Source organism: Oncorhynchus masou, unplaced genomic scaffold (genome assembly GCF_036934945.1).
Source record: "Oncorhynchus masou masou isolate Uvic2021 unplaced genomic scaffold, UVic_Omas_1.1 unplaced_scaffold_28___fragment_2___debris, whole genome shotgun sequence".
NCBI classification, from domain to species: domain Eukaryota; kingdom Metazoa; phylum Chordata; class Actinopteri; order Salmoniformes; family Salmonidae; genus Oncorhynchus; species Oncorhynchus masou.
In genome coordinates, this window is record NW_027016742.1 from 23,170 (window position 1) to 50,000 (window position 26,831).

Here is a 26,831-nt window from a genome sequence, read left to right on the forward strand (position 1 = left end):
CTCTGTCCCATCGCCTTTCCCCCCTTAGCCCCTCTCTCACCATCTCTCCCCCTAGTCCTGGTTTTCCCAGAGTTCATTCTGGCCGGCACCACCATTCCGGCCAAGGGGGAGGAGGACTTCCTCACTCTGGCCGCCTCCCGGCTCAGCCGCAGGAAACGTGTCATCGGGGCAGGAGTGGGCGTGGCTATGGTGCTGGTGCTGCTGGTTGCCATCCCCTTATTGGTTCACACCAGCAAAGGGGGGGCGTCTGGAGGCGGGAGCACCCATTATGAGATGCTTGGCAGCTGCAAGATGGTGTGCGACTCTTTCACCCCCCCACAGGGCAGCCACGAGCTGACCGCTGTCTCCCCCCAACCCCCAGACTTCACAGGGAGAAGGGGCAAGTCTGGGTTTCGTGGGAGCCCTGGCCCCCCAGGCCCCAGAGGTCCCACAGGAGAACCAGGCAAGCCAGGCCCCCCTGGTCCCCCCGGCCCTGGCCCAGGGGGCTACATCCCCTCCTTCTACAGCCCCAAGATCGCCTTCTACGCTGGCCTCCGCAAACAGCATGAAGGGAGTGAGGTGTTGAGGTTTGACGACGTAGTGACCAATGTGGGGAACTACTATGAACCCAGTACTGGCAAGTTCACCTGCCCCCTACCTGGCATCTACTTCTTCACCTACCATGTCCTGATGAGGGGCGGAGATGGGACCAGCATGTGGGCCGACTTAAAAAAGAATGGACAGGTGAGACAGAGAGGAGTGCGTGTTGTTATGTGTGTGATGAGCTAGACAGGTTAGCACACAATTAATCCTACAGTTCAGCTGATTTAGTCTAAGAACCCCTGATACACCTATGCCTTCTTGTATCACGTCTACTTCCATTATCCTATAATATGTGTTTCTTCTTGTCAGAGGCCTCTCTGAAAAAGAGAAAGGGTTATAATCGTGGTTTGGAACCAAAATTATTTTACAATGTTTTTGTTCCGAACAGAACCCCTATTTCTTTCATTCCGTTCTGGTGTTCCGACCAAGTTCTGAACTGGTTCGAAACCAAAAAAGTAACTGTTCATATAGTTCCTTTTTGTACTTGTTCATACTTTTTGAAACCTATCAAATCAACATATTTTTTTGCAAAAATACCTCCTTAATTTACTTCACCAGTTAGCAGAAACAGAGAAGCTTGCTATGGAATGCGTAAGTTAGTTGTTTACATGTTTGATTGGTCAGATAAGTGCAGGCACTAGATGCAAATGAAATTTCACCAGTGGGGAGGGGGCGAGAGTTAGGAGTAAACATGGAGGGGGCTTGGCTTGAAGCGCTGAACATCATGACATGACCTGAACTGGAATGTGTTTAGGTTATAATTAGCATGATAACGTCACATAATTATATACCCGACATTAGGAATTTAACAGGAATAATAACATTATTAACCCGTTCTCAAGATTTGAAAGTAACGGTTCTGTTCCGGAAGACTACAGATCTTTCCAGACTACCGAGCCACATCACTCTGGCCAAACTGACGTTTATTCTCCACGATGAGTCTGTATTTGCCTCCTTCACCTACGATATCTAGAATGCTAACACATTCTGACCATTCTGATTGGTCCCAGAAACCAATGGGTTGGGCCAGACCCGGCCTTCATGATGACGTTATTAACTTTGATACTCTGATTGGTTAGATTTCTTAGAGACGATCCAATCGCTGATTTATTTGCTTTGTACGTCGCCCCTCATTTTGAAGTCACACAAACGACTTCTAGGATGGCAGATTCATACTGAATGTATGTAGCGATCGATAGAGTGGAATTCAGGGTGAGTTGTCAGGCACCTAAAGTTCACTTTCATTGCCGGTTCTGTTTCCGTTCCTTGAACAATTAAATTATTTTTCGGTTTTCGGTTCTGTTCCCTGAACCGGTTCCAAGCTCTGATTATAATAGGTATTTTGGAGTTGTATGCATATGTGTCTTCATGCTCAGTCAGTAAACCATAGCGCTTAGGTCGTGGGTTCGATTCCCGTTGGGGCCATCCATACGTGAAATTTAGGCTCGCATGACTGTAAGTCGCTTCGGATATAAGTGTCATTTTATATTATTGAAGGAAAAGGCCGAGAAATTTGGTATTTTTTGCCCATTATCTTTTGAGTCAAAGTTCATTTGCAAGGTTTGTTAAGAGATTTAGAAGCCAGTTTGCCTAATTGAATATCCAAGTACCTTGAGACAATTTTTGTCTGGTAGGAAGCTTAACCAGAGGACCTACATCTTACACAAGTATACTCAGAGTGTTATTGTTTAAACTTGAAAGAACAGAGAATTAGAACAGTGGAACGCTTACATATTCCAATCAACTAGGAAGTATGTTATGCCTTCACGTTCTAAACCTTCAACACTAACCATTTAGCTTTTAGCTAGGCCGAATGACATGGGTTGAACGTGTAGGCATAACATACTTCCATTTGGTATTCTATTATTGGTAAGATTGTGGGATGGCCATAAATAACAATGGCACATGTTTGAAGGATGAAGGATGAATTAGCAAAGCAATCTAGATTAAACATAAACATTTAAACAAGGAAAGTTGAGGTAAAATAGATTATTTTGCAGACAGAGTAGAATGAGAATAAAATAACTCGTCCAACATTTGTATAAGAACAAGTAAGCCCTCACTTAATAATTCAAGAATCCATTTCCTCTGAATATCATCAAAAGGCTTTAAAAAAAGTTCCCTAAAGATATAGTGAATTGCTCCTGGAGGACACAGAGAAAATGAAGGCCTAAAGTGCCTGAACGGCAAACTGCACACACCAAGCTGGAATGGAAGACAAAAAGTGTAACACTTTGCTAGGTTCCACCTCCTGATTTGGGCAGCAGGAGAGAGAGAGGTAGTGACAGCTATGCGATCAAGAGGATAACGATCCTCCACATTTATGTGGAGTGACGCCAAAACGCAACAGCTGGCTACTATCCTCTGAGGATCTCCGGCTTTAACATCAATAAATAAACAAGCAAAAAAATAAATACAAATAATAGCCATCTGTAGATGACAAGCTTGAGGAATTAAACCCTGACTCTATTGAGGTTTCATTTTGACGTGTGTGGTGTGGAACAGAAGAGCTACACAGAGGGATTACCATAGAGGAATAGAATACGACTCACTTTGCATTGTGTTTGATGAAACACTGGTGGTTGATTTCTTTACACATAATTTAAAAGCTGTGTAGTCAGGCAGCGGTGTGTTGCTAAGTCGACCCTGACCCTGATAACTACTGCTTATTCAGGACAGATTGGTAGGCATCAACAACTTGAACCAATCCATCATAAAATCTCTATAAAACTGTCTTCAGGGGAAAAGCTGAGTTTAATATTTCTTACCCTTTATAAATTAGTACAAACAATTACAACTAACTGTAAGTTTAACTAACCTGTCTTCATCAGATCATTTTTACTGGGTTGAATGTATACCCCCAACCAAAGAACTCAAGTCCAGTCAAGCACTTATCCACTATAGCCATAAAGGTAGGATGTTAGGGGTTCCGCATCGTAATCTGGTCAAATTTCAAGTGTTGGCCTTACTGTAATACTGTATCTCAATCATCTAACCATCTCCCTGTAAAAATAGGCAGAGTACATGTTACCATCTCCATTATATAAATGTTACTTACCCAATTGGTGGTGGAATGGATGTGTCTAGTTCTGGTACATTTTTAAATGACATTATAAGGGCGCGTTCGTTAAATCACTCTGGCTATCTACTCTTATTTCAGAACATGCTCGTCTGACAAATTTCCGAACACTGACAAATTTCCAAACACTCAACACCAATTGAATAGGGCCGGTGTCACTAAACGTCGGCAAAAAAACGTAATTTAAATTGTTACCAGCAGCACAGTTAGTCACCAACGCTCTGGATAACATCAAAACAGCCTAACCAGCTCTGCTAGGTCGGGTAAAATGGTCAGAGTGAGGGGTTCTCTCATTTGTGTATGGAAGTAGCTAGCTAGTTAGCCAATGTTAGCCAGTTAGCTTGGGTGCTTGACTGTCGTTGTGAAGCCAGAACACTCGGATCAACCCTACACTACTCCACGGCCAGGGTGTCCAGTGTGCGCTCTGAACGCTCCGAGAATGAAACGCTCAGAATTTACGAACGGACAATCTGACAACACTCTGGCACTCCAGATTGAATTTACGAACGCACCCTAAATTACAATTTTTTTTTTTATCCTTGGATCCTGTACCACCCTGGCACGTCGCCCAGCTTTCCCAATACACCCATAACACAGGCTTTTTATTTGACCAGGTCTATTAAGAGGTAGATTCCGCTCAGCCTCCCCACTCATTGATTTGACAGGGTGTGAATAAAGTGCACAGTAAAGAAGACGGACAGGAAAATGCCAGGGATAATTGGTAGACCTTGTTTGTTGCGTGCTGTCACTGAAATTGTCATTCCTGTCCTGTACCGGCGTTAAATAATTCATGGCCTTTAGATTAGATCCCCCCCCCCATCACTTCTGGCTTGTCTATTGGCTTGCCCATTAATTATCTTTTCCATCAACTAAATTATTTAACCCAATTCAGTGCCCATCCCCCTTTCACAGGCCCACTCCACTTCGCGGTCCCACTTTGCAATGAATAGACAAGAGCTCTTATAGGGGAGCTAACTGATGGGATCAATTACAAAAACACAACCCTGGGAGAACATTGCATAGCCAACACTAGAGACCAACAGATCAACGGCAAAGTTACAGCAAGGAGTACCAATATCAATGTCAATGTTTGGTATTTGCCGTGTGTAGGCATACTGTTTGGATTGTGTCAGAAATCGAAAAATGTGATTTGTCTGTTGTAGCTCCCCCTCCCATGTCCCATTTGAGTTGTTGTACCTGTCCATCTGAGTATCCAGTCAATAACTCTAGTTTTAAACAAGGCAACAGCAAACATGTCGTCCCCCACAAAAATCCATTATGGTGGACCTAATAGGTCCCTGAGGCATATTTGTTCCTTATGAGGAGAGGGACCCTATGTACAGTGCATTTGAAAAGTATTGATACCCCTTGACTTTTTATACATTTTGTTACGTTACAGCCTTATTCTAAAATTGCTTTCAAAAATGTTTCCTCATCCATCTACACACAATACCCCATAATGACAAAGCGAAAACAGGTTTATAGACCTTTTTTGCAAACAGAAATACCTTATTTACATAACTATTCAGATCCTTTGCTATGTTGCTATGAGACTTGAAATTGAGCTCAGGTGCATCCTGTTTCCATTGATCATCCATGAATGTTTATACAACTTGGTTGGAGTCCACCTGTGGTAAATTCAATTGATTGGGCATGATTTGGAAAGGTACACACCTGTCTATATAAGATTCCACTGTGGATGTCGGAACAAAAACCAAGCCATGAGGTCGAAGGAATTGTCCGTAGATCACCAAAACAGGATTTTTTTGAGGCACAGATCTGGGGAATTCTATCCTCCTGATTCTTGCTTACAAACAAAAATGAAAGCAGGAAGCTCTAGTGACTCGGTCAATAAAAAAGTGGTCTGATTAAGCAGATGCTAAACTACAAGACTGTTTTGCAAGCACAGACTGGAATATGTTCCAAGATTCTTCTGATGGCATTGAGGAGTGCACCTCATCAGTCACTGACTTCATCAATAAGTGCATCGATGATGTCGTCACCACAGTGACTGTACGTACATACCAAAACCAGAAGCCATGGATTGCAGGCAACATCCACACTGAGCTAAAGGGTAGGGCTGCCGCTTTCAAGGAGCGGAACTCTAACCCGGAATGTTATAAGAAATCACGCTATGCCCTCCGACGAACAATCAAACAGGCATAGCATCAATACAGGACTAAGATTGAATCGTACTACACCGGCTCCGACGCTCGTCGGATGTGGCAGTGCTTGCAAACTATTAAAGACTACAAAGGGAAGTACAGCTGAGAGCTGCCCAGTGACATGAGCCTACCAGACGAGCTAAATTACTTCTATACTTGCTTCGAGGCAAGTAACACTGAAACATGCATGAGAGCAACAGCTTTTCCGGATGACTGTGTGATCACGCTCTCCGCAGCCGATGTGAGCAAGACCTGTAAACAGGTCAACATTCACAAGGCCGCAGGGCCAGATGGATTACCAGGAAGAGTTCTCCGAGCATATGCTGACCTACTGTCAAGTGTCTTCACTGACATTTTCAACCTCTCCCTGTCTGAGTCTATAATACCAACATGTTTCAAGCAGACCACCATAATCCCTGTGCCCAAAGAAGCAAAGACTACCGACCCGTAGCCCTAACGCCTGTAGCCATGAAGTGCTTTGAAAGGCTGGTCATGGCTCACATCAACACCATTATTCCAGAAACTCTAGACCCACTCCAATTTGCATACCGCACCAACCTATCCACAGATGATGCAATCTCTATTGCATTCCACACTGCCCTTTCCCACCTGGACAAAAGAACACCTATGTGAGAATGCTATTCATTGACTACAGCTCAGTGTTTAATACCATAGGGCCCTCAAAGCTCATCACTAAGCTAAGGACCCTGGGACTAAACTGACGGGCCTCCCCAGGTGGTAAGGGTAGGTAACAACACGTCTGCCACGCTGATTCTCAACACGGGGGCCCCTCAGGGGTGCTTACTCAGTCCCCTCATGTACTCCTTATTCACTCATGACTACACAGCCAGGCACAAGCCATAAGACTCCTGAACATCTAGTCAAATGGCTATCCAGACTATTTTGTAATGCACCCCCCTTTACGCTGCTGCTACTCTCTGTTATTATCTATGCATAGTCACTTTAATAAATCTACCTACTCTACATGTACATGTACATATTACCTTAATTACCTCGACATAACTGATGCCCCCACACATTGACTCTGTACCAGTACCCCCTGTATATAGCCTCTCTATTGTTATTTTACTGCTGCTCTTTAATTATTTGTTATCTGTTGTATTCGATGCATGTGACAAACACAATTAGATTTGATTTGATTCTTAAATGGAAGAAGTTTGGAACCACCAAGGCTCTTCTTAGAGCTGGCCGCCCAGCCAAACTGCGCAATTGGGGGAGAAGGGCCTTGGTCAGGGAAGTGACCAAGAACCCGATGGTCACTGACAGAGCTCCAGAGTTCCTCTTTGGAGATGGGAGAACCATTCAGATTGACAACCATCTCTGCAGCACTCCACCAATCAGTAAAAGGCACATGACAGCCCACTTGGAGTTTGCCAAAAGGCACCTAAACAACTTAGACCATGAGAAACAAGATTTGAATGCCAAGCGTCACATCTAGAGTAAATCTGGCACCATACCTACGGTGAAGCATGGTGGTGGCAGCATCATGTTGTGGGGATGTTTTTCAGCAGCAGGGACTGGGAGACTAGTCAGGATCAAAGGAAAGATGAACGGAGAAAAGTACAGAGAGATCCTTGATGAAAACCTGCTCCAGAGCGCTCAGGTCCTCAGACCTCACCTCCCAACAGGACACAGCCAAGACAATGCAGAAGTGGCTTCGGGGCAAGTCTCTGAATGTCCTTGAGTGCCCAGTCGCTCCCCATCCAACCTGACAGAGCTTGAGAGGATCTGCAGAGAAGAATGAGAGAAACTCTCCAAATACAGTAGCGTCATACCCAAGAAGACTCGAGGCTGTATTCGCTGCCAAAAGGGCTTCAACAAAGTACTGAGTAAAGGGTCTGAATACTTATGTAAATATCAAAAAATTCCAACAACCTGTTTTTGCTTTGCCATTATGGGGTATTGGGTGTAGATTGATGAGGGGAAAAAATTATTTTAGAACAAGGCTGTGATGTAACAAAATGTGGAATAAGTCAAGGGGTCTGAATACTTTCTGAATGCAATGTACCTTAATGACTTTAGGTAAATCCGGGTGAGGGTGTGGGCATTTCAAAGTTAGCATTTTCCACCTCTTGTTATAGCGCCATCATCTGGCCAATCAGTCAAATTTAGCAAAATAACGGATCTCTTTGGCAAGATGTTTCGGAAGAATCGGGCCAGTCGTGTCTGAGATATTGTGTGGGTTAGCTAGACTCATATCCCTGAGCCTGTGTGCCAAATTTCATCACTCTGATACTTTGACTTTTTCTGCCAACTTTACCATACCACCAACTTTTTTCAGCCCTTGTATCTGAAAGGTATTGCCGGTATCAAAGCTAAAACATTTATTCCCGCCTAATGACCTAGTAATCATTTTGGCACATTTCTGCCTACGGCTTAGTATGAAACGTGCCCGTAATGCTGTGGCAGCATTGGCACACACTAAGCTCTTAAACTCTTGATGGTTGCGATGCAGTGCCAGTTAACCATCCTCCTGCCGGCTCCCTAACTTTGTGAGGCATGTCACTTCTCCCATCTCTTAGCATAGCCCACTATTTTCCTAACCACAGAATAATTACTGTGTGAATAAATATCACTGAATGACACAAATATTGGAAGAAAATAGGCTAATGCAATTGAAGACATGTATCAAATTGTTGCTTACTGAAACTCCCAAAGTTATCCAATCATTGTAATACATTTGAAGCAATAGGCTACCCGCCTGTGATCAATTAGAAAATAATTTCAGCATCATTTTTATTGGGACAGCACTATTTGCGCTGCTTTGAGACAAGCGTTGGGGACTCATCTTGATAAATCAATCAATGTTTTTACTGATTCTGTTTGGATATTGGTTAGGCTACAATTAGGCTGGGGAAATGTTAGCTGAGGTGAGTGCTGCTCATGGTCATCTTGTCTAGTTGGCTCATTTATTAGAACATTTTGCCAACATGTTATGTAGTTTAACAAGTGGATTATTTTGCTCTTCACTCCCAGTCGCTTAGTATCCTAGGCCTACTCCTGACCAAAAGCCTGTGACTTCACTGACTTGTCTCAATTAATGTGATTTTGTTTCACTGAATCTCTGTCTGTAGGCTATTTGGTTAAGTAGTTTCTGGCTGGGCAAATAAGTGGAAGTAGTAGCTCATCTATTTGTTTGCTCATCTAACACTGATCAGACACATTTAGTATGCAATAATGTACCAGAAACCAAGTGGAGGCCTATTATTTTGCTCGATCACATATAGGCAACTCCAAAAGTTTGCAGAGGTTATGAAATATGAACACGAGTCTCACATGCTTATGAAAATAGGATTGCTATTATTTTCTATGGGCATCATGATGAAGATATTGTCAATGTATGCCTGCACCCTAACGAAGTGGAGTGAGGGTAGGAAAGAGATTCATTGTGGCTCTTTTTCAAAATATAACTTTTTTATAAGACAGCGGTTCCACACATTCCAGTGACACAAGTTGTGTAGGAAAAAATATGTGTTTTATTCTGTTGTATTCCATAATATTTTTACTACAAAATATGTGTGTTAACTGTGATTGGGGTATTAATGAACAAAATAATGAACTATTGATTTCATTCATTTGGACATAACATAATTAAACCCAAAATATACCATTCTATTGTTTTGAAAATACATTTTATTAGTCTTATAATATTTCTTAGGACCTGCCTAAACAAATTAATAATGAATGTATTTTTGATGGTGTATATTACTACTGCTACCACTTGTTGCCTACATGTTCACGGGAGGTATACATTTGTATGCAGGCAAGAATGTGGTAACAATGGGCCTGTTTGTAAGAGGGTCATATAAACATGGCCCAATACATTTTTAAGGCCAAAATACAGTAAATCCTATGTGAAAGCAGTAAGAGTCAAACAGATCAAGAGATATAAACACGTGCCCGTTATAGCGCCACAGTGTGGTCGATATGAATGTTCTTGCATATGTTGAGTCTTGACAGTGTTTGCAACATATGTGTGTTACAATACGAATATCCTTGACTGATTTATATGCATGTACAATATGAATATCCTTGACTGATTTATATGCATGTTACAATATGAATATCCTTGACTGATTTATATGCATGTTACAATATGAATATCCTTGACTGATTTATATGCATGTTACAATACGAATATCCTTGACTGATTTATATGCATGTTACAATACGAATATCCTTGACTGATTTATATGCATGTTACAATACGAATATCCTTGACTGATTTATATGCATGTTACAATACGAATATCCTTGACTGATTTATATGCATGTTACAATATGAATATGACTGATTTTACAATACGAATATCCTTGACTGATTTATATGCATGTTACAATACGAATATCCTTGACTGATTTATATGCATGTTTACGAATATGACTGATTTATATCATGTTACTATGAATATCCTGATTTATATGCATGTTACAATATGAATATCCTTGACTGATTTATATGCATGTTACAATATGAATATCCTTGACTGATTTATATGCATGTTACAATATGAATATCCTTGACTGATTTATATGCATGTTACAATACGAATATCCTTGACTGATTTATATGCATGTTACAATACGAATATCCTTGACTGATTTATATGCATTTATGTGCCAGACCACACCCACATAATTGCTATATTGACTTGAGAGAACTTTGTCCATAGATGCCACATATTAAGTTTTGTGCAGATCGGTCATACCGTGCCAGAAGAGTAGCGTTTTAAGTGTTTTTTCACAAAATCCTAAATGGTGAAAAATCCATCACGGCAGAGCTAATGAGTTCCTGAGGCATATTTGTTCCTTGTGAGGAGAGGGGACCTATGTACCGAATTTCATGACTTTAGGTCAATCGGGGTGAGGGGCTTGGCCTTTCAAAGTTAGCATTTTCAATCAATATAGAGCCACCATCTGGCCAATCAGTGTAATGTTATAAATGCCGTATCTCTATGGCAAGATGCAACATTCACCAAAGTTTCATTCAAATCGTGCCAGTGCGGTCTGAGATATCGCATGTGACTAACATACGAATGTACTAACGGACAGAGACAGATATACAGTTCCCTCCCCGATTTTCATCGGGGGGAGAATTATTATGTACTGTAAGTGTGATTTTCATTGACTATAACTCAAAGAGCAGATCTAGGTTGTGTGTTTAAATTATGTCATATTGACGCAGAGATGCAGTTTATCCGCAGCACGTCAAAGGGAGGTGGGATTAAGACACAGCCGGGGGAGAGATGACTGTAAAGGGAGGCAGGCTGCAGACAAGTGGGGCGACAGAGAGATCAAGAGAGGAGAGAAAGATGGATGGATAAACAGAGGAAAGCGGACATAGGGGGATAAGAGACAGCTACAGCAAGGCCAACATGAGAGGGTAGGATCAGATCAACATAAAGAAGAAAGATGAAGATGGATAGAATGAACAAAAAAGGGGAGATGGAGTGAAAGAGAACAAGGCCAGTGTAAGGATAGAAAGGTGGAATAAGTTAAATGAATCAAAGACCTTATTGACAGTCGTAGATCTCTGAATATCTGATATTGCTAAATGGATGATGAATCCTTCACGTGTTCCTTGACATCTTTCCAGTGTACCTATTATCTATGATTAGGAGGGAAATTACATCTGATCCTCACAACTGACAAGCCTGCATACCCTACTAAGCCGTCAGATCTCTACTCTCCATGTTTCTTAAGCCACCAAACGATTTTTGTTAAAGCAAGTGACCTTTCCTATGAATTTATCATTTACAACCAATATAGATTTTGCCCTTTTGCGATGATGAGCTGGGAGTGGGATTATCATGAATATTTATAGCCGGTGCATGGATTGGTCATTTTGGGAGTGTCTAGGCCCATCCCTCATGTTGGCCGCATATTTCTTCTATGACTAATAGTTTATGATGAGTCCAGTGCAGAGCTGCTGCTAACCCATTTAGACCCAACATGTCTGCTCAGAAGCTTTGTGCCATTTGTGACACCATGTCCCCATTACAAGACTGTGGCATTTAATTTGATTTGACCTATTGGAAAAGAGACCTGGAGGACAGACCGAGCACTAATTAAGCCCAACACAACATTGGAACTGCTGCCCTGATTCCTGCATCACATGGCTCAACTCTTTGCACTTCTCACAGAGGATATACAACTAGAGAGTTAGTGTATTTTCCATTCAGTTGGATAGTGCAGTGTCAATATGGGACATAATATGTCCTCTGCTCTAATGTTGGACCATATCCCTTCTAAAGTGAACATATCAGTGTTTTTGATACAAAAACACAGTCATGTTCACTTTAGAAGGGATCCGGTCCAACATCAACTCAATTAGCTCATTAATTAAGGATGCTAGTAGCTAGTAGCTCATTTCTGGGCAACTGTGTGACACATTGTGTGAATCGCTATATCTTATTTAGTGGGCCTGACGTGTCCGCTGTCAGGATTAGTAGCTACTAATCACTGTGGGTTTCAGTGGAGGTTTAGAACAGCCTTCCAGATATTGTCTGCTACACAGGAATTAATGACTACATTTGTTTTGCCTTTCCCTTGCTTGTCACGTCCTGACCATAGAGAGCATTTATTTCCTATGGTAGAGTAGGTCAGGGTGTGACTAGGGGTTGTTCTAGTTTATATTTTCTATGTGGGGTTCTAGGTTTATTTTCTATGTTGGTGAGTTGTATGATTCCCAATTAGAGGCAGCTGGTAATTGTTGTCTCTAATTGCATTTTTCCCACCTGTGGGTTATGGCATATTGTTTATGTTTGGAGTTAGTGCACATAGCACCTCAGTAGTCACAGTTTGTTTGTTTATTGTTTTGTTAAGTTTCACTTCTTTAATAAATTATGTGGAACTCAACGTACCTTGGTCCGTTAATTCTACAAACAACCGTGACATTACTTGTCATCCAGCTTTTGTAAGACATACAGGTGACTTTGAAACTGTAACAGCAAAGCTTATATTTAATTGCATATTCATTACTCTTCCTGTACATTTATTGTATAACCATAAACACAACTTTGCATTACATCACTACATTATATAGTAGGGCACATTTTCCAAAAGATGTTTCATAAGTCAGGGTGGCAGGGAGCTTAGTGGTTAGAGCATGGATGGGCAACTTTGATGGGGGTGGGGGCCACAAAAAAATCTGAACTCATCACGATGGGTCACAGTGGCTCGCGGGTCTGCGTATTTACATCCATATCCACACATGCATTCAGAGCTGGCCCTAGCCTTTTGGGGGTCCCAAGTGAAATTTTGTTGTGGGATCACCCCCTGCCTTCTGAGCAAAACATTTTAGCAGCCCCCCCTCTTGACATCAGAGACAAAGTAAGGTTAGAGTTAATTTCCTGCAAATGTACACACTTTGCCATGGGGTAGAGAGAAGATTTTGCAATTGTATAACTAATATCAGGCAATTGCAATTATACTCGTTTTGCCATGTGGCAGTGAGAAAAAATTGCAGTTTTACAGCTAATGTCCTGCAATTCTACACATTTTGCCATAGGGTGGATTGTGATGTTTGCCGTTTTTAATATGATATCTGAGTGAGTGACTAACAAAATCAATGGGGAGTGAGTGAGAGTCACTACAAGTCAATGGGGGCCCCATGGTCAGTAATTTGACAATGATTTCTACAAGTTTAGATAGTCTAGCCAGCTAATTTACCAATCTAAAACATGTTAGCTGACATGGGCTAATTGATTAACTGTCCGTGACTGACATAACAAGAGAAAAACTGCTGATGCACAACCAAATTTCGAAATTACACCTCTACAATTGTGACTCTTAACAATAAGTTGAGACCCCGTGCGCCTACAAAAGAGGACCGCCAGTTGCCCATCCCTAACTTAGAGCATTGAGCTACTAATCGAATGCCCAAGCAGATGAGGTGAAAAATCTGTCGATGTGCCCTTGAGCAAGGCACTTAATTCTAATTGCTCCAGGGTCGCCGTTGATGACTCATTTCCATTTCACACATGCGTATTAATACACACGTGTAAATGTGTGAAATAGGACAAATATAAGCACCCAGCTTATTAATATTATTAAGTCAGTACACCACAAATGCAGTTTTGCCATCTCTCTCGCTCTCTCTCACACACAGCCATTATACTGCATTTCCATTCATTTCTTTAATTATCACTGAGGCATTAATACATTGCAGACTTAGGCCTCCCTTCGCTTTAATTTTCCTTCTTTTGTTTCATCTATGTTTTCCTTCTCATTTTGCCTCGCACAGTCCTTCAAAAGTTCATCCCAAAGGTTGGGTTTTCTCATTGAGTAGTGTTCAAATGTCAGAATTAGTTTGATAAATGCCATTTTTTGTGTAAGGGGGGATAAAGAACATTTAGCCCTTAGAGATTATGGAAATGTATATGCCATTAGAAATATAACATTTGCAAGAATAGACAGTAAAGGCTAATAGTATGGCATTACCCATGACTCATGGTATTATATAATGAAGGAACTAAAGGTAGCCAATGAATCATTTCTCCCCACCATGACAGCTTGATCACTTTGTGAAAATATCATCAGTGTGAGATGTCTTAGAATTGTCTGACCATGTGAAGTAAATCAGTCACGTGATGTTTGCATGACCTGACCACACACATAGGTGGCATTGTAATCTGATGATATGGAGGAGAAAACGCTGATTAGCAAGGCCCAAGAAAATATGTGTACGTGTCTGCGGGCATGCATGCTTGTGTGTCTGCCTTCCTGCGTGCTTGTATTGGTAAATATCTCAATAATTCCAATATTAATATTTTCCAAATTGTTAATAGGAGCCAGCAAATGACCAGTCACTGACTAAGTGGCACATTACTTAATGTCATTGCACAACCTTTGGCTGCTTCATAGTTGATGCTCTGCAGGTAGAGTCATCTGTAGCTGAAACCCCTTTATATCCAATTAAACTGTCTCCACCATTGGAACATTCCAGCCCAGAGCCAATTAGAGACTTTCTAATCAACGTCTTGACACCATAGGTCCAGAGTGTCATGGCAATATATTAGCATTTAGCATGCCAATTAGGGGTCAGACCCACACGGCTGCTAAAAGGCTTCAACAACCACCACCCTAATGGTATAAGAGCACACCTTAACACAGCACGGAGAGAGAGAGAACCACAGCATTGTATAAACTGGATATTTCCATCAGTCCTCCATACCCCCTCCTCGACCCCTGCCTCTCTACCCATATATATAGTGGTCCCACAGGTGAGTTTAAGAGACCCCTCTCAATCGTCTCGCTCCGCTCTGAGAGGTCTGTACATCACGGTGAATGAATCCTGTCACTTTTATTACCAGAGGAGCAGGGCACCACTGCAAAACACCAAAATAACAGAGACTACACAGACCCCCACCTCCCAAGTCTCATTCCTGCCTTCCAGAAATAGGTTCTCTTGATCAGTTTGTTATCCAACAGGCTCCCTCCCTCCCCATCCCTCCAGGCCCCCTCCAGTTTGGCTCCCCTCACCCAGTCTTGTGCTTAGACTGTTAAAGTGCCACGCAGCTGCTCTCTCCTATGTTCTCTCATTCTAAATCTTTCACTTCCTCTCTTTTTCAAAGTCTCTCTCCTCTCTTTACCTTTTTCCCTTGTACTTGCCTCTACGTCTCTGCCTCCTGTTCTCCATGGCCTCTCTGCCTCCACCTCTACCTCCTGTGTCTTTTGCGCCCTTGCACCACCTCTCAGAGCTCTACTCCATGTTTTTAGCTCCCCCTCGCCATACATCTCTCTCTCTCTCCCATTCATTTATATATATATACGCCAAACATAACGTTTTGCATTGTTGCCAAAAAGTTCAATTTTGGTTTCATCTGACCAGAGCACATTCTTCCACACAGGTGGCTTGTGGCAAACTTTAAACAACACTTTTTATGGATATCTTTAAGAAATGGTTTTCTTCTTGCTACTCTTCCATAAAGGCCAGATTTGTGCAATATACGACTGATTGTTGTCCTATGGACAGAGACAGAGTCTCCCACCAGAGTGATCAGCTGCTACGGCCCGAACAGTGCCTTGCGAAAGTATTCGGCCCCCTTGAACTTTGCGACCTTTTGCCACATTTCAGGCTTCAAACATAAAGATGTAAAACTGTATTTTTTTGTGAAGAATCAACAACAAGTGGGACACAATCATGAAGTGGAACGACATTTATTGGATATTTCAAACTTTTTTAACAAAACAAAAACTGAAAAAGTGGAGGCAGTGTTATCCTCCCTGTCATCCCACGGGCTCTCCCCAGCAGCAGCTCAAGTCGGCAACGGCATTTGGCCAACAGACAGGAATTTACTCCCTTGTCGATATCAATCTCCACTGCAGTTTACAATAATCCTGATTTTCCTTCCTCTCTTTCACATTCCCACTGCACCACCCCTCTTAAAGGAAACAAGGTTTAATTTTGATAGTTACTGAGAGACCAAAATCAGACTCACTGCTCTGGTTCTCTCAGACTGCTCCGCCTGTTCCTGTTGGCCCCCTGGCTTGGCAAAATACAGTGTTTGGTAATGAAATCTTTTAAATTATGATTCATATTGACTTTTTTTTGAGCTTGTGGACTCAAAAACAGAACCATCTTTCATCTGTAATTGGTAGCCTATGCTTTGTTCATTTACACAAATTACTCTTTGCTGTTTGACAATGCAATTACTTTAGAGTTGAGGGTAATATCATAACACTGTATATATGCATGTACACTCATTTTCATATATTGGTTTCACTAACATAGTTTTAAAATGTAAGATAATGAAGCTTCATTGTTGGGAAGAATAGCTGTTGAGCCACTAGGTTATATAGGAGGTACAATGCAACCATACATTAATCAAAAACATGACACTTTAAATGTCAGCGACTGCATATATTTTCTGCTGCCTGAGCCTTAGTGAAGTAATGTCCCCTATGGACCCATGCCAGAAAAGTCATAAATAACCAGGCCTTAGCAAATATAATTAACTGAATGACATGTTTAAAGGGTAATTGCAGGGAGGAGGGGTAAACACCAGCACTGTCATAGTTCTTGTTGTGACCCTTTAACATGTGGGCTATTCAAATAGACAGAACGCTCATCGCATTTGCCCTTGAATTCAAGACTGTGCAGTGTCATAGGTTAAATCAAATCTGGTCAATTTCTCTGAAAGTTTGAAAATTGGTTCTGTGAAAGTTCCCAGAGCATTTGTTAGGTTGCTGCAAATAATGTCATAACACAATTGTCCAGTTATGCTAATGATTATACAATGTTTGTATAAAACATTCACCTGATGTTGCAAGATATTTTGTTGTGGCAGTATGTTCTTAAAACATTACTTGGAAATGTGTTTTACTACTTTACCTGGAAGCCTAATGAGAACTTTTGGGGAATGTTCTGTGGTGGTTGTTACAGATGTGGTACACTATATTTTAGTGAATGTTGGAACATTCCAAGGTTATACATTACCAGTCAAATGTTTGGACACACCTACTCATTCAAGGGTTTTTCTGAAATGTTTTACTATTTTCTACATTGTAGAATAATAGTGAAGACATCAAAACTATGAAATAACACATATGAAATAACACATATGGAATCACCAACCAAAAGTGTTAGTTACTACAAAAACATCTAAATATATTTTTTAAAGTAGCCACCCTTTGCCTTGATGACAGCTTTGCATCAGCTCTGGTGGACATTCCTGCAGTGAACATACTAATTGCACACTCAACTTGAGGCCACTCTAAAAGGTGCAGTTTTGTCACACAAGAAAATGACCAAGCACAAGGTGCACTTATGTAATGATCATGCTGTTTAAACAGCTTCTTGATACCTGTCAGGTGGATTGATTTTATTTTACCTTTATTTAACTAGGCAAGTCAGTTAAGAACAAAACATTTTCAATGATGGCCTAGGAACAGTGGGTTAACAACAGATTTGTACCTTGTCAGCTTGGGATTTGAACTTGCAACCTTCTGGTTGCTAGTCCACCGCTCTAACCACTAGGCTACCCTGCCACCCCACAATTATCTTGGCAAAGGAGAAATGCTCACAAACAGGGATGTAAACAAATTTGTGCACAACATTTTAGAGAAATAGGCTTTTTGTGTGTATGTAAAAATTCTGGGATCTTTTATTTTTCAAATCAAATCATGGGACCAACACTTTACATTTTGCGTTTTTGTTCAGTATATATCTACAGTCCACCTGAGATACATAAACTATGTAGACTATTAAGGAAAAGAAAAACGACTAGTCCAGCAGCTTTTATAGACAAAAATAATGAATTTGTATTCTGACCTCCCACCACTGTTTCTTGAGCCCATTTGACCGCAGTAGCCTATTGTGTGTACCACTTATTGTGATTGTATGGAGTTATTGAGGAGTGGGAGCTATTAGGGAGGGAGCTGGCATGGCTGTTCCACTACCAATTACCGAACCCTGTAGCCTGGCCTAACGCATCTGGGGGCTGGTGGAGGGGATCCATGGAGACCTGCCACAGCAGCGCGCTGTTAATCAATCCGATTTAGAGCGGACAGGGACACGCTTAGCCGCAGCTCCCGCCAACACTGCCATGGTGGGGGAAGAAACTGTGAGCGTGACCTGCATCTCATTCTGGGGAAAGAAGGAAAAAAGATGGATAGATGAGTCCAGAATGAAGAGATAGTGAGGGTGCGGATGGAGGAAGGATGATGGAGGAGATGTTAGATGGAGAGGGAGAGACAGAACAATTAATGGAGTGATGTGAGCTGAATTAAAAACAACAGGAATTTATTGATTAATTTGAGTCTTCGGGAAGAAGAAAAAAGACCCAAGCAACATAGAAACAGATAGCCTGGCTATTAGACTATAGTAAACTAATGAGTTAATTGTATTATATGTGCAAAAGAAAACAACTCATTATTGCCAACAAGTTTGTGGAGAAATGGTTAGTTTAGTCTCGTCTGACAGGTTGAGATGATGGAACATATCCTCAGCCAGGCTAAACCCTGGGAGAGAGACAAGGATGGAGTGAGGTTGTCAGATTTGCAATCATGAATATGTGTATTTTCTTTTTCCAGGATTAAATAGATCCCATGCTTGAGCAGTTGGATATTTATCTGGTGATGGTACTATTCATTATAAGCAGCTTTAGTTATTAGGCCTACAAACATACAATTAATAAATGGCACAACTTAAGATGTAGTGCAACTCATTACAGGCCATTTGTGTACAATTTTTTTTATCGTGAGCACTATCTTTTCCTGTGTTATACCATGTGTATTGAATATAAATGGAATATACTTGTATAATTGTATGAGGCATATAAATGCATGACTGGTGAGATACTATACTGAACAAAAATATAAATACAACAATTTCAGATTTTGAGATTGACACTGGTGAAGCATGTCTTCCCTGACCCCAACGAAACCATCTAGGAGGCGATCTATAGAATTGTCCCACTGCAACAGGTTGCTGAACATCCCAGTAAATCGATAGAGTGCAAGTTTGTGTTCTCAATGGAGGTTCTGGGTCAAAGGTCAATGCACAGCTCATCTATTTGGAGCGACACATGCCCATTGGACAGGAAGGCCTTTGTACCAATGACATTATACCAAGACCCCTGAGTGAAGGAGGAAATAATATTAAATGGTTCAGAGAGAGAGAATAGAGAGGGAGATTGGAGGAGAGCGAGAGGAATAGAGAGATTACTGATTAATAGAAAGGGAAGTTTGGTGATGGAAGCTGAGAGAAAGAGAGAGGTGAAAATAAAGGAAAGAGGAAAATACAAGAAAATATCACCAAGAGGATTTGGTAATATGTACAGTATATACCGATATACCTTCTTCTGGGCTATTACCAGTGAATATTTATGATTTATAGTATATCTGTGTTGGGGGAGATGATGCCATCTTGGAAAGGTAGTTGTAAATTAAGACATAGGGATTCCCCCATGTGTCTTCCTCTTCCTCCTCATCTTGGGAATTAACATTTAGATGACCATGATGAAAGCTCAACCTCAGGCTATAGGGAGGCAGATATCCTAGTGGTTAAGAGCATTGGGCCAGTAACTGAAAGGTTCAGCTTTCAATCATCTACGTGGGTATACTGTATACTCCTAAAAACCAACAAGGAGGAGGGAGAAGCAAGTTCTATTTTAGCGCCTTGCTACGCAGACATCCGTTAACATGCGCAAGCAGTTTGGATGAAATGATTGAATAACATGGATGTGTAAAAACAAATGATTATGTGGTCAGCATGTTATTCACTTTCTTCAACCCCCCCGCCCAGTCTTTCTTTCACTCTCTCTGTTTCTCGCTCTCTGTGTGTCTCTCAGGTGAGGGCCAGTGCCATTGCCCAGGATGCTGATCTGAACTATGACTATGCCTCCAACAGTGTCATCCTGCACCTGGATGTGGGGGACGAGGTGTGCGTGCAGCTCGACGGGGGCAAAGTTCACGGAGGAAACACCAACAAATATAGCACCTTCTCTGGCTTCCTCATCTACCCTGACTGAAGGCAGCCACATGTCACACACACACACACACACACACAACTACACACACATTCTCCCAGGCAAACAAATACAGGAACTTTTTCAGGATCCTCATCCAACCTGATTCTCTCAACCACTCTCTTCTCTCTCTTTTTTCCCCCTCTCTCTCACGCCATTGCTAAAACACACAGTATTTAGAGAAACAGATGCAATGGGAAAAGGAAATGTATGTCTCTGTGTTTTTAATGTCTAGATAATGGTCATACCATAACATTCCAAACCAAGTGTAGTTACAAGGCATATAATGTGCATATAGACTGTGTTTATATGCATTTTTATTTAATACACACACATTTGTTTGTCATGTGTTTTGTCATTCCCATGATATCATTGAATCACAGATATGTAAATGAAACTAACATGTCAGTATGGGGTGACAAACAAGAATTATGTCAAGACAAAAACTTGTTTCAAAATCTTGATATCGTGTGTATTCTTAGTTACATATATATTCACTTCTGAAGCGCACACATCTGTGTGTATGATCATGTATGTGAAAGTATACCTACATGACTCGCATACAACTCTTTCACACATAGTGATTCATTGAACTGTGTTGCATTGACATGAGCTGACCATTTCAGCCACCAGTGTGGAATTTAGTAAAATGGTCTCAGATTGCAGACTGTAAATGGAGACTGCGAGGTTGGTTGCGGGGCTTCCCGCCTCCCTTCTTTGCTCCAAGATGGATTTCCAATACGGCTGAAGACACCAAATGAGAAAAGTCATGAATATATTGATCGGAGCTGATAATACACCCAACACCACGAACATCATCCAGTGTGGTGTGTGTAAGATAAGTATCATGTTGTTAGTTTTACCTACATGGCCCCTGCCTACAGCTAAGGGGGTGGGGAGGGGTGATGGTAGTCTCCTCACACACAGGATATCAATGATGAGGCTTATGGTAGACAGATACAGTATTTTTCCAGACCTTATGGTGGATGACAGAGCATCATCGTGTTCCACTAATGAGCCCATCCTTTGTTTAAACCCTCAAACTCTATTCCTATATTCACATTACATTAAATTGATAACAGAGCAATTTAAACTGGGTGTCGAACCCAGACATAATCAGAGATGGAGCTTTAGATCATGGAGAGATGATGCTTTAGTTCATGGAGAGATGATGCTTTAGTTCATGGAGAGATGATGCTTTAGTTCATGGAGAGATGATGCTTTAGGTCATGGAGAGATGATGCTTTAGGTCATGGAGAGATGATGCTTTAGGTCATGGAGAGATGATGCTTTAGGACATGGAGAGATGATGCTTTAGGTCATGGAGAGATGATGCTTTAGGTCATGGAGAGATGATGCTTTAGGTCATGGAGAGATGATGCTTTAGTTCATGGAGAGATGATGCTTTAGGTCATGGAGAGATGATGCTTTAGGTCATGGAGAGATGATGCTTTAGGTCATGGAGAGATGATGCTTTAGGTCATGGAGAGATGATGCTTTAGGTCATGGAGAGATGATGCTTTAGGTCATGGAGGGATGATGCTTTAGTTCATGGCCAGTTGGTTATTTGTATAATGATGAGTCTTCTTTTCTTCTAAGGTAAAGCAGCCTGTTTGTTTACAGTGTGTATACGGACATTGAGGATTCATCTTGTACTCTGTACAGAACTAGTTTCACATTTTAAAATGTACGCTGCTGCCGTAGAACTAGAAACGGATTGAGTGTCTTCAATGGAAATTTACATCTTTGTGTGTTATTGAATGTACCATACATTACTAATTGTGTAAATGCAATTCAAATATGCAGGTTCAGGTTGATGCTGTCTGTCAAATATGTTATGCAAACCCTTGACCCAGTGGCAATGAGACTATATTGTGTCACTTGTGTTATCGATCAAGAATGGATTTCATGGAAATTTTAGAGTGGGGGCATTATTACCTTGTCAGGCCATACAAAAGAAAATTATATATATATATATATCTTTACATCAATGTGAATGCCCTGCCTAGACAATACCATGAAAAGCAGGTCCTTCACCTGTAGTTCATAGCATCATACATGTACCTAATGTAAGTAGTTGTACATGTTACAATAGAGGCCTCCTCTGAAGTTCTGTAACAAGTTGTATTAGGAAAACCACTGAATAAATGCAGCTGCAGCAGGGATGATACTGCTACTCCATGTGTGTGCATCACTGTTGCAACACAGTATGACCGGTGTGTGTGTCGTGTCTCAGGTCCAACTACAGGACAGAGCTTTGGGCTTGATCTAAAGACAGAACACCAGTTATTATCAAACTGCATCACTCAGATGAAAACATTATTCCTGTACTATATCTTCACTGACAGTATTACAATAACCACCTACCATCTTATTTAAACCAACATAATGTACTGATTTGTTTGTCTGTACATGACTTCTGTGTCATGCTGCATTCTACTGTGTTCCCTGGCACTAAATAATGTTAAATAACTTACTGTTGAAAAGGAAACCTGGTCTTTGTTTATGAACGGTATGAATTGATTGTTGTCATTGTACCTTGTGTGTATATCTTGTGTATAATATTATAAACAACAATTTAATCTACCCTAAGGTAATATATAAGACCTACAATAAAACAATGTGAAGACGCCTCTGAGTCACTGTCTGACTTACAATAAAGCTGTCATTATTTACAATCTCAAAAAAATGATTCAATTTTTAACTGCAGTAATGTACTCTCTTTTGTTGATATGCGGTGGGTTGAGAAAACAAATTACATGTTACAGACTTAAGGACTAATACTGCATTTATGTATGTACTTCAGGAGCTCACAGGAACTGAATACTGGCTTCTATATTTTTTAGTACTGGCACCCAAAATGAGCACTGGCAGCTATTTCAGTCCAAGTCAAGCACTGATGTTCATTCCATTCAGTCTACCGTTGTTTTGTAGAAGTGCTAAATATAATCAAATCTAATTAATTCAAAATGAAAAGCTGAAATGTCGACAGTCAATACGTATTCAACCCGTTTGTTATGGTAAGCCTAAATAAATTCAGGAGTAAAAAATTAATTAACAAGTCACATAATAAGTTGCATGGACTCACTCTGTGTGCAATAATAGTGGTTAACATGATTGTTGAATGACTACCTCATCTCTGTACCACACACACAATTTCTGTAAGGTCCCTCAGTCGAGCAGTGAATTTCAAACGCAGATTCAACCACAAAGACCAGGGAGGTTTTCCAAACCAGACGGCACAATGTTCTTTTCTTTTTTTATTGACGGATAGCCAAGGCCACACTCCAACACTCAGACATAATTTACAAACAAAGCATTTATGTTTAGTGAATCTGCCAGATCAGAGGCCGTAGGGATGACCAGGGAAATTTTGTTGATTAGTGTGTGAAGTGGACAATTTTCCTGTCAAAATGTAATGAGTACTTTTTTGGGTGTCAGGGAAAATGTATGGAGTAAAAAGTACATTATTTTCTTAAGGAATGTAGTGAAGTAAAAGTTAGAAAAAATATAAATAGTGAAGTAAAGTACAGATACAACTTAAGTAGTTTTTTGGGGTATTTTAGAGTATTTTAAATTAAGTACTTTACACCACTGCCATCTAGGTGCCCTTCTTTGCGAGGCATGGTTTGCTTAATATAAGGAATTTGAAACAGTTTATACTTTTACGTATGATACTTAAGTACATTTTAGAAATTCCATTTACACTTTTGATACTTAAATATATTTAAATCCAAATAGTTTGACTTTTACTCAAGTAGTATTTTACTGGGTGACTTTCACTTTTACTTGAGTTATTTTCTATTAAGGTATCTTTACTTTTACTCAAGGATGACAATTGAGTACTTTTTCCACCACTGGTAGATGGGTAAAATAATTTAAAATAGTTGTATTCTGTACAGGCTTCCTTCTTTTCAATCTGTCAATTAGGTTAGTGTTGTGGAGAAACTACAATGTTGTAGTAATGTTGTAATGTTGTAACTATCCTCAGTTCTCCTATCACAGCCATTAAAATGTGTAACGGTTTTGCTTCATGGTGAAATCTCTGAGCAATTTCCTTTCTCTCCGGCAACTGACTTAGGAAGGACGCCTGTGTCTTTGTAGTGACTGGGTGTATTGATACGCCATCCAAAGTGTAATTAATAACTTCACCATGCTCAAAGGGATATTCAACGTCTGCTTTTCTTATTTTTTTTACCCATCTACCAATAGGTGCCCTTCTTTGCGAGGCATTGGAAAACACGCATCCTGGTTGCAACAAGGCAATAAAGTAATACTACAAAAAAATGTGGCAAAGTAATTTTTTGTGTCCTGAATAAATAGTGTTATGTTTGTGGAAACTCCAAAACGTATTACGGAGTCCCACTCTCCATATTTTCAAGCATAGTGGTGACTGCATCATGTTATCGGTATGCTTGTAATCATTAATACTGGGGAGTTATTCAGGATTAAAAAAAATGGAATGGAGCTAAGCACAGGCAAAATCCTACAGGAGAACCTGGTTCAGTCTGCTTTCCACAAGACACAGGAAAATTAATTCACATTTCAGCAGGACAATAATCTAAAACACAAGGCCAAATCTACACTGGAGTTGCTTACCAAGAAGAGAGTACATTTTGACTAAGTGACTGAGTTACAGTTCTGACTTAAATCTACTTGAAAATCTATGGCAAGACCTGAAAATGGTTGTCTAGCAATGATCAACAACCAACTGACAGAGCATGAAGAATTTTTAAAAGAATAATGGGCAAATGTTGCACAATCCAGGCGTGGAAAGCTCTGAGAGATTTACCCAGAAAGACTCACAGCTGTAATCACTGCCAAAGGTGATTCTACAAAGTATTGACTCAGGGGTGTGAATACTTATGTAAATTAGATATACATGTTTCTAAAAACATGTTTTTGCTTTGTCATTATGGGGTACTGTGCATAGATGGGTGAGAAAAAAAATGTATTGAATACATTTTGAATTCAGGCTGTAACGAAACAAAATGTGGAATAAGTCAAGAGGTATGAATAGTTTCTGAGTTTGCAACTTCTTCATTTTTTTTATCTCACTATTACCACAGTTAGCTAGGTGATAGAGAAATCCCTTCCTAATATAAAATGGCAGTATCCCATCTCTTAACCCCTGAAACCACAAGCAATAGTCTAGAATTAAATAGAATAGACCCGTGTCCTGCTCCTTCCCTCAGTGAACTAGTCTGTGGTCTCATCTTGTCAGAGTGAAAACAAGCAGACAGATATTTAATTAAAGGTGAGAGGTAATAGTATTCTGGATGCTGAATTTGTTTCCTACGGGAGACTGGAGGGATAGTGGTGGTGGAAGGGAGGGGGGATACCTCGGCAGTCTCCCCTCCTCCTCACACTCTATCCTGGCAGATTCCAGTGTAAAGTTAATTGGACAGGGAGCGAGGGCATAGGAGGGAAGCGTTCGTGCCCATTAGCAATCCCCCTGTGGAAGGCTGAGCTGAGAGGATCACAGACTCACAAATAGGAGGATTAAAATAATCAATAGGCTTCAGTCTCCTCTCCAGCACCCCCCCCCGCCCCCCACACATAGAAATACATACATTCTGCCTGGTCACATGCACACCCCCTTACACTCAAGACATACAGACACATGTAGACTTTCAATTACTCACACATTTCCATGCATAAACACTGATTTGTATGAACCCATACACACAAAAGTAATGACTCCGCACACACAAACATATACATCTATCTTAGTGCTAATGAGGGGTATGCGGAGACTGGTGTAGACGGAGAATAGGAGCAAAGGGTCAAAGAGAAGAATTCACCAGACAGCCGAGTTTCTGTCTTTGGAACAATGTGAAATGGATGTTTCTGGGATATATTATTATACCTTAGATTTTGGCAATGAGGCCCTTTATTTACTTCCCGAGAGTCAAATGAACTTGTGGATACCATTTTTGCGTGCAGTTTGAAGGAAGCTAATAACTAGCGCAATTGCTAACTAGCATTAGCGCAATGACGGGACGTCTATATGGGTATCTGCTAGCATGCGCAAGGACTGGAATTCTATGCTAGCAGACTTCAATAGACTTCCAGTCATACCCATAGACTTCCAGTCATTGCACTAATGCTAGTTAGCATTGGCTCGCAAACCTAACTCTAAGGCTGCGTTTCAAACACATTACAAGTCACACCCTCCTCCACTTAGCCTCACCTTATGCACTTGGGGGAATCCCCACGGCCAACTTGGTATACGGTCTAAATGATTAGCCAAGCATAGGAAGTTGGCAACACAAGCCCCTCAGCCCTCATTTTTGATCGAGTTTGCGAGCGTACAATTATGTTCACTAAGGTGACTGAAACGCCGCATAATTTAATTTACGATGATTGTACATCTGCTAAGAAAAGTCAGCCAAAACTTGAAACCAATATTAATATGGAGAAATAAACATACAAGTGTATGTAAAAAAAACAATTTAAATAAGTTAGAAATTGTGCTACTAATGCACATGACGGCTGAAACACGTATCATAA

The 26,831-nt window shown here is 40.8% G+C and overlaps 1 protein-coding gene across 1 annotated transcript; it reads left to right on the plus strand.

The window, feature by feature from the left end:
- The first annotated feature begins 77 nt into the window (after positions 1–77).
- Positions 78–20,458, plus strand: LOC135539113 (complement C1q-like protein 4). Its single transcript, XM_064964968.1, has 2 exons — positions 78–723; positions 20,142–20,458. The coding sequence occupies exons 1-2, from the start codon at positions 187–189 to the stop codon at positions 20,319–20,321; spliced, it is 717 nt and encodes a 238-aa protein (XP_064821040.1). The 5' UTR covers positions 78–186; the 3' UTR covers positions 20,322–20,458.
- The last annotated feature ends 6,373 nt before the right edge of the window (positions 20,459–26,831 follow it).

Bases quoted from the DNA above. Each gene is read 5' to 3' on its own strand.
- LOC135539113 (XM_064964968.1), top strand. From the start codon at position 187: ATGGTGCTGGTGCTGCTGGTTGCCATCCCCTTATTGGTTCACACCAGC. The intron at 724-20,141 runs GTGAGACAGAGA...TGTGTCTCTCAG, and splicing joins ACTTAAAAAAGAATGGACAG to GTGAGGGCCAGTGCCATTGC.